Below are 7,935 nucleotides of genomic sequence, written 5' to 3'. Positions count from 1 at the left end.
CTGCCCATTGTACGTATGACCCAAAAGTTGTGTCGGTTTTAAAATGAAACAAAATCCCTGTCCATATTCTACATGGCCAGAAATTATATCCAAATTTTTAAGTACCCAAAAAAAATTTGTCCGGTTAGAAAATAACCAAAAATTCGGTACAGTTTTTAAGTGAACAGAAATTTATATTTAGCTCTAAATTATTTGCGGTTTTTATGTGAACAAAAAATTATGTAAAGTTCGCAATCTAATAAAAATATATCTACAGTTTTCTAATTACAAAAAATTCTTGACCAACTTTTCGCTCAAGCGCCCAAATAAGCAAAGAAATGCAAGCAAAGCAAAGCCATATAACTTGCAATATAGGAAATAGTAATTCAGCTAAAGTAAAATATTGTTTTGAGTGGATGAGCAAATAATTTCGATATGAAATTGATTTTTGTGGAAAGCTTACGAAATATTTACAAAATACTGGAATATAATAAAACTAACTATGAACAACTAGGTCAACCAATATGTCAACAATATTGGCACTACACTCCAAGGATGAAATAAAATAAAATATGACAAAAGGAACTTAATATTTGTAAAAGAAAAAAATAAATAAAATAATAAAACTTTGTAGCGAAAGGTAACCCCTTTTTATGCTGAATAAAGTAATAATAGGAAAATGTCAAGGAGAATAAGAGAAATATTTCACACGTTATGTAGAATTTACAAATGTGTTAGCCTACTTTTGAGCGCATAGTTACATGCCAATGCAAGGTGTGGGTGTAAGTGCAAAAGCAAATCTATCCTAATACGGAAAATGTTGTATGAGTAAATATTTTCTAAGCAGCACCAACGCCAACTGATATCTATCCTCTTTTCATCTTCCGTGTGTGTGTGTGCTCAGCTGTCTACAGCTGCATAACTGCATTGCAGTGCTGTGTGCCGTGTGTCGTGTGCGAGTGTGTGTGTGTGTGTGTGTGCAGCGCCCGTAAATATGCTAATACAATTTCGCAACTCAGTACATATTAGGTTATTGCTTGAACATACATAAGTGTGTGATGCATTGAAAACTATATTTATATGTATATAAGTGAATAGAGTACTTACCTTTCGAAGGATATTAATTTCAATAACTTTGTTGACGCCTGTAGTCATAAAGTTTTATATGTTTACACAAACAAATTTGCATGTAAACAAATGAAGTTGAAAGCTTTGATGACGTAATAACAAAAAAAATATATTAAAAATGAAATACAGCAACTCTCTCAAAGAAGTATTTTTTTAGGATTATTTGAAGGAAATGAATATTTTTGAATATTGTAAGCCATTATGCAAATTGGGATATCATTTGTGCATAGGTGGAATATTGAGTATGACACGTGATGGAAGATATAAAAATAACGCTCTAACGTACGCCTTTGCCCATGTAGTACGTATGTATGTATGTATATGGTTAATGTGAGGAAAGTAAAAATACTTATTTATTGTTAAAATGAAGTTAATGCAATTTTGGTTTTCAATTTTCAAGTTTGTTTTTGTGCAATCATAACCCACTTGTGACACACACACATACGTATTTATACCTACGTATGTGTGTACATATAAGCGAAAATAAGAGTTTATAAGAAGCAAAGCAAATGCTCCCATTTTATTCGTTTCTTTTATATGTAAATTCTTCCCAATCCCTTAGTACAAGTAAAATGCAAAATTTTATGCGAATGGTTTCTATGGTATTTTTTATTCTCTTTGTGTTTTGCCGTAGCTTTTATTTTGCTTCTTACTTTTAAGATTTCCACCTTTTCTACTCTGCATAGGTGTTGCTTGCATGCATGTACTATTTACACGTACTTGAATATTTGCTTATGTAAATTCCTTGTAAGGAGTTGCAAACTTGCAATACTGCCGGATTAAAGGCATAGCGATAAATGATATTTACTAAATCTTAAAAAATCTGGCAAACAAACAAAAAAAAACTTTAAGATATGAAGAGAAGAAAAAAGTTCAAGTACCTGAATACACTTTCTGTAGGACGAGTAAGGCATTGATTCTAGAGCAAAATAGAGACGCACTTATAAAGGTGGAGTGGAGGGTTAAGTATGATTTAGAGAAATTTTTTGGCGAGAAGTTCGGTTAGGCTAAGCGTCGAGTGGACCACTAGATTGAGCTCAGAGATGTTCAGAATATGAAATGGAATATGGATGAAGTGAAAGCGAAAGGTAGGGCAAAAGCCTTGTATTGAAGTTAGGTATTAAATTCGGTGCTCGGCAATCTTGCGAAGAAAGCACCTAATGCTAGATTTGAATTTTTAGCGAGATGCTTTTAACCTGCTTTACAGCATACGATCCAGAATGCTCCTTTTCACTAGCTAACTCTATCTTTCAGGCCGAGGTGCAGCCACCGGATTATGTTTGAGGGGGAAACCAAAAAATCGATCCACATTACACTCGGATAGCAGAACGGCGCTCCTCGATCTTAAAGCGCATCAGGCCATCTCACAGCTGGCGTGGGATTACCTTTAGCTTGTAATACATACTTATCGCCTTCAAGAACCGGGTATACCTCATATAAGTATCTGCTTCATGCCGTCGCCAGCCCAGTTACAGTCAAAGAGAAGAACCAAGCGAAAACGAGCTAGGGAATAAAAAGGAGAAATTTCCATGACGCGACCCGGTAGTAGTGAGACGCTTTAGAAATTTTAAATTTCTAAGGGTATCTTAGTGCCAATTTAGAACCTAACTTTTCAGGCTTTGCCATATTTTTATTGGACTCAACAAAACCGAAAAGGGAACAGTTAGACTACAGAGGTTACATAAAAAAAACTATATATTGAGGGAATTAAAATTTAAAAAATATACTCTTAAAAATTTTTTACCATGCATCACTCAAATTACGAAAGAAACCAATCAGATGTGAGCTACAGTTCAGCATGCCGAAAATTACGTGAATTCCATTTTTGTGCATGCATTTCTATATCGACAATGAATCACTTTGTGTTTCTTGCAATTTGCTGCAATTCGCTGTCATTTCCTCTGCAATTTGTATGATGCGCTGTGCGCTGCTTGCTTGCTTGCCTGCATGCTGTCGCCGTAATTGCAGTTCCTTTGAAATACCTTTTAGCTTTGCTTTACGATTCAATACGATTCATTTTACTTTCACAACTTCCGTCTTTCGTATTTTCTCGCTCGCTTTCTTTGATTCTAGCAGCAGCTATGTATGCCGGCATTTGCAAGGCCAACTACAAACAGCTCGCAATGCCCACCTGCTGCGTCACAACTGCGTTTTTATTTGTTATTCCCTATGAAATTGTTTATCTTTTTTTTATTTTCTTGTGTGAATTCCCATGCTGCGTGCTGATGCTGATTTACCCGTACATAATACAGTTCTAGATGCAAGTATGAATGTATGCTTGGATATATGTAAATATGTATGCAGTAAGTATGTATGCATGTTAGGTCCTTTCATGTGTGCGTAAATGCTTTATTGCAAGAGTGTTGCAATGTCGTCGTCGATTTTTATTTGCAGTCATATGCCTGCAGTTAATTGGCAATCAGCAACGTTTACAGTTAAGTGCTGCATGCGGAGTGAAAGCGACATACCGCTGGTTAAATTAATTGTCATCAAATGGAACTGAATGGGACTGATGGATGTGGTATAAAAATGAGCTGCTGGAGTAAAAATGTTTTCAATACATATGTATGTGTATGTATGTACATATGCAGAAATTTTTGAAAATTTCAAAAAATTCCAAAACAAAAGGAAATATACAGTGACGAACAAAAGTATTGGCACAGTAGATTTTCACAATATATACAAAGTTGTTCATTCTAATTTATTTTCGATAGTTTTTTATAAAAATATAGTTCATACTACTCCAAAAAATATAAGAATATAATCTCTAAACTTTATGCAAAGTTCTGAAAAGCGCAATAAATTTGCATACTAATTTGCAAATTTTTTCACGTAGGTTTTTCCAAATAAGGTATGTCCGATAATTATTTTTTTGTATGGGGAAAATGAGCAACACTCTCCAAACCAAAAATCAACGCGACACATATGCTTTCAGAGAGCACTCACTAAAAACTGACATATGCGAGCAGTGGAACTTTCCCGCCAATTACGTACCGTCGCCAAAGAAGTAGTCGGATTTGAGCGAGCCCGAAAGAACCACTGGTACGATGAGGGTGTCAAAAAGCTGCAGTGAAAAAGATTGCGCCTACAGGATCACGCTGCGATCGGGTACGGTTGTATACTATCCAAGTAATCCTTTCAGGAGTCCCTTTTGCCTTTTTTTGAGTTTCGTGGATTGGCGTTTCTGCATCGTTGAACTATGTGAGTAAATTATAATAAATACATTCTTTGATTAGTATACATGCTCCGATATTACCTGCATTATTGGTCGACACTATGTGGTAAGCGTGAGAGTTGAGTCCAAAAACCCTGTTCTTTACAACCCAGGGCTCCTGGTCAAAAACTAGCTCCCGCCTTTATCACTGAGGCGCAGGAGCGGAGCTGCAGAAGCTGCTTTAGTGTAATGAAGGTTTATTTGTAGAACCTTCATCCAGGACCTCCAGTTGTTGGCTGTCAGGTTTCCTTCCGGATGCCCCGTATCCATCACCGCCAGCATCAAGTGATCTTGGCTACATCGTTGAAAACCCTCAGAGTCCGTGGAAGGTTAAGAGCAGAAGAGTCCGTGGTCCTCTTGTGAGTAGCATCTATATTGTCTGCTGACCGCTGCGACCTGAGATGCCTTTGCGTTCAGCCGACTTCGTGCCCTTAAGGAGCTTGCGGTCAGCAGTACTGTCCGTGCAGGACTTCTGGGTGCCACTATCGCCTTCATCCGGGGCCTTTTGGAGCTACACTCAAGGGGTATACTCGCAAGGCATTTTTACCCGTGCAGGGATCCAGGACTATATTGTTTTGTTCATAATCAACTGGTTTTTTGGTCGCCTACTGAGCCGAGGCCGTTCGGTGACCGAATAAATAGGTAAGGGGAAAGAACGGTCAGCCTTGGCAGTAAGTCCACCGTTACTCCCGGAGGTGCCGTAAGAATATAGTCGAAAAGCTCCTGATTGCAAACCATCCAATGGGCACGGTGACGCATGACATCGAGGATTAGGTGGCGTTTTCCACCGCCTGGTACCCCCTAGAAATAGCATAAGTATGCCCACCCCAGCCTCCGTAGGGCGAACCCATACGTCCTGCCACCAGACCTAGACGAGGCAGGGGAGTTTATACCCCGGCCCCACCTGTATGCACCACTGCGGCATAGGAACAAGCTTACTTTGCCACGATGCCCATTGCTTAGTCGGCACCCACTTGGAGGATATATCTAAGAGGATTTTCGCCAACCAATAATTTAAGTTGCTTTGACTCATTTTATAATTTGTAGGCATTTTAAAATTGCCTAACTGTGCTCCAATATATTTATTGCTTATTATTTTTATTTGATTACATAACTTTCCCCCGTGACGTACTGTAGAGCCGCTTGCTGAGCATATGGCCGGCAGCAATCTTCGAATGCTAAAGTATCCATCTCAGCTGCAGCTGCTTTAGTTCAATTAATAAACGCGAATGGGTGCTCAAACAAAGCTTCTCAAATCCCTAAATTCGAAATATTCATTCTAGAAATTAAACCAGCCATATTTTGTTTGAAGTCATACCATATTTTCTTTTCCTTTTTTTCTATTATAAATTTTCCTTTATCCTCAAATTTGTGTTTGCTAGCAACTGGCAGCTTTAAAGGCACCCAAGCACACAAACTTTACCTGGGGAAAACCAGCTGGCTGACATAATTTGCAAAATTTGCTTATACCTTTATTAGAGATGTACATATTTTTGTAATAACTTTGTTTGTGTATGCCTTGTTAGCAAAAAATGTTAGTTAGTATGTACATAGCTAGATACAGGTAATCGTATTTGAGCATAGCAACTTAGTTGGTGCAACACAGCAGCTTCAAAGCAATATTTTCAGCGAAAGGGCCAGCGCGCATCAAATGCTGACTACTCACCTAGGCGTTTATATACATACATACGCACTTGTATATATGTATATGTAAATATGTAAATGTAGTTATGTATTTGTTTTACACAACTAGTACATTAGTCGGAAATTCTATTCATTCATTTTGACCTTGTTACTTAGCAAATACAATTTAATGCAAATTGTTGCAAAAACATGTCTAAAGTGGGCGCCAACCGACACAGCCAGTTCCGCGGCAAAGCAACAGCGGCGGCTAAAACGCGCAATAAAGTCGTGTATGTATTGAAGTGAAAGGTACTTCCACTTAGCCTGCAAGGGAGGAGCGCATGTCAAACGGTGACTGTCTACGCACTCTTCACTCCGGCGATTGTCTACGTGAATGGTTCGTTGGTTGTTTAGCTGCCTGGCTGGCAGGCTGCTTGTTGGTTCTCGTTGGTAGTTGTTTCTGTTCGCTTAGCGTCAGTCACTCGCTCTCGGCATTGATTGCCCATCCGCCAGCCTGACCCAAAGACTGCCTGACTGAGTGACTGCTATTTACGAGGTGTGTTAAAGCACTTTGAAGGTGTGTCGGATACACTTCGTTGCTTCGTTCCGCTTGTCCTGATTTCCATTTGCATTTGGAAAGCTGGGGATGCTGATGTTGGCCATGGTGGTAGTCGCTGTCATATGGACGCTTTGATGCTGCTGCTAATGGGATTTGTGTTGTTGAGTTTTTGGCAGCGTAACGCAGTGTGGGCTGGATGCGGGTGATTTTATGTGTGTACACGGTCAAAAGTGGTAATTTTGAAGTTACGACGAAGCTTTTATTTACATCTTTTGAAGATTGGAATATCGCAAGCGTTAAATGTAGGTGCGGTCTGGTGCGTAGCGGAACTAACTATCGAATATATTTACTATGTTAAACATAGCAAGGTAATGGGAGTGGTGATGGTAATGATATTGGTAATGGTAATTGTAATGGTAATGGTAATATTAATTTTAGTGTTAATTGCATTGGTAGTGGAAATGGTAATGGTATTGGTAATGCTAATGCTATTTTTGATAAATGTGTTTATAGTAATGGTAATAGTGGTGGGGGTAATTAAAATGCTAATGGTAATGACAGTTATAATGGTAATTTTAATAATAGTGGTATGGTAAATGTTAATGTTAATTTTAATGGTAATGGTAATGCTAATGCTTATTGTTATAGTTATGGTTATGGTAATGGTAATAGTGACGGTAATGATAATAGTAGTGGTAACTAAAACGGTAATGGTAATGGTAATAGCAATGATGGTAATGGTAACAATAATGATAATGGTAATGGTGATTGCAATAGGAATAATAATGGTGGTAACGATAGCGGAAATGGTAGTGTTAATTGTAATGGTAATGGTAATCATATCAGTAATGGCAATAGTAATGACAATGGTAATGGTAATGTTAAAGATAACGATAATGGCAATGGTAATAACAATAATAGCAGTGCTAATGTTAATGGTACTGGTAATGGTAAAGGTAGTGAAAGCCTAAATGATAATGCTAATAGCTCTACAAATGACTATTGGTATTGGAATTGTCATGGCAATGATAATGGCGATTCGAATTCTAATGCTAATAATTTAAACTCTCAAAAGCATAATATTTGGCAGCCTAAGTTGATGAATGCTCTCGAATTTTGCTTACTTCCTATAAGTTATCAATTATTTTAGGTCAAATGTAAAGCTTTAGCCTAATGCTCTTTCATCGTGTACTCGCAAAATTACACTTAATCTATTTTATTAGCCAACTATCTACTTACTCGTAAATCTAAAAATCAGCATAAATCCTTTTTACCTCAATGGCGCTCTAAGGATTTACTCATACATTTTCCAAGCCTTTTAATACATTCATAGGCCTAGCCGTTGAAACATATATCAGTGTCACCTTAACGCATACGAAAATTGTTGAATGTAATTGAAAGGATTCGCCCAGTGCTCTTCGTAGAAGGTCCA

General features: G+C 37.7%; 1 protein-coding gene across 1 annotated transcript; it reads left to right on the top strand.

Moving 5' to 3' along the window:
• Window positions 1–6,154: 6,154 nt before the first annotated feature.
• Window positions 6,155–7,653, top strand: LOC118740127 (aspartate and glycine-rich protein-like). The gene is made up of 2 exons (XM_036471620.1): window positions 6,155–6,234; window positions 7,281–7,653. The coding sequence occupies exons 1-2, from the start codon at window positions 6,155–6,157 to the stop codon at window positions 7,651–7,653; spliced, it is 453 nt and encodes a 150-aa protein (XP_036327513.1).
• The last annotated feature ends 282 nt before the right edge of the window (window positions 7,654–7,935 follow it).

Source organism: Rhagoletis pomonella, unplaced genomic scaffold (assembly GCF_013731165.1).
Source record: "Rhagoletis pomonella isolate Grant_MI unplaced genomic scaffold, Rhpom_1.0 Rhpom_scaffold_00005, whole genome shotgun sequence".
Classification (NCBI taxonomy): Eukaryota; Metazoa; Arthropoda; class Insecta; order Diptera; family Tephritidae; genus Rhagoletis; species Rhagoletis pomonella.
The sequence above is the reverse complement of the archived record's forward strand: the minus strand, read 5'-3'. Positions and strand labels throughout refer to the sequence as shown.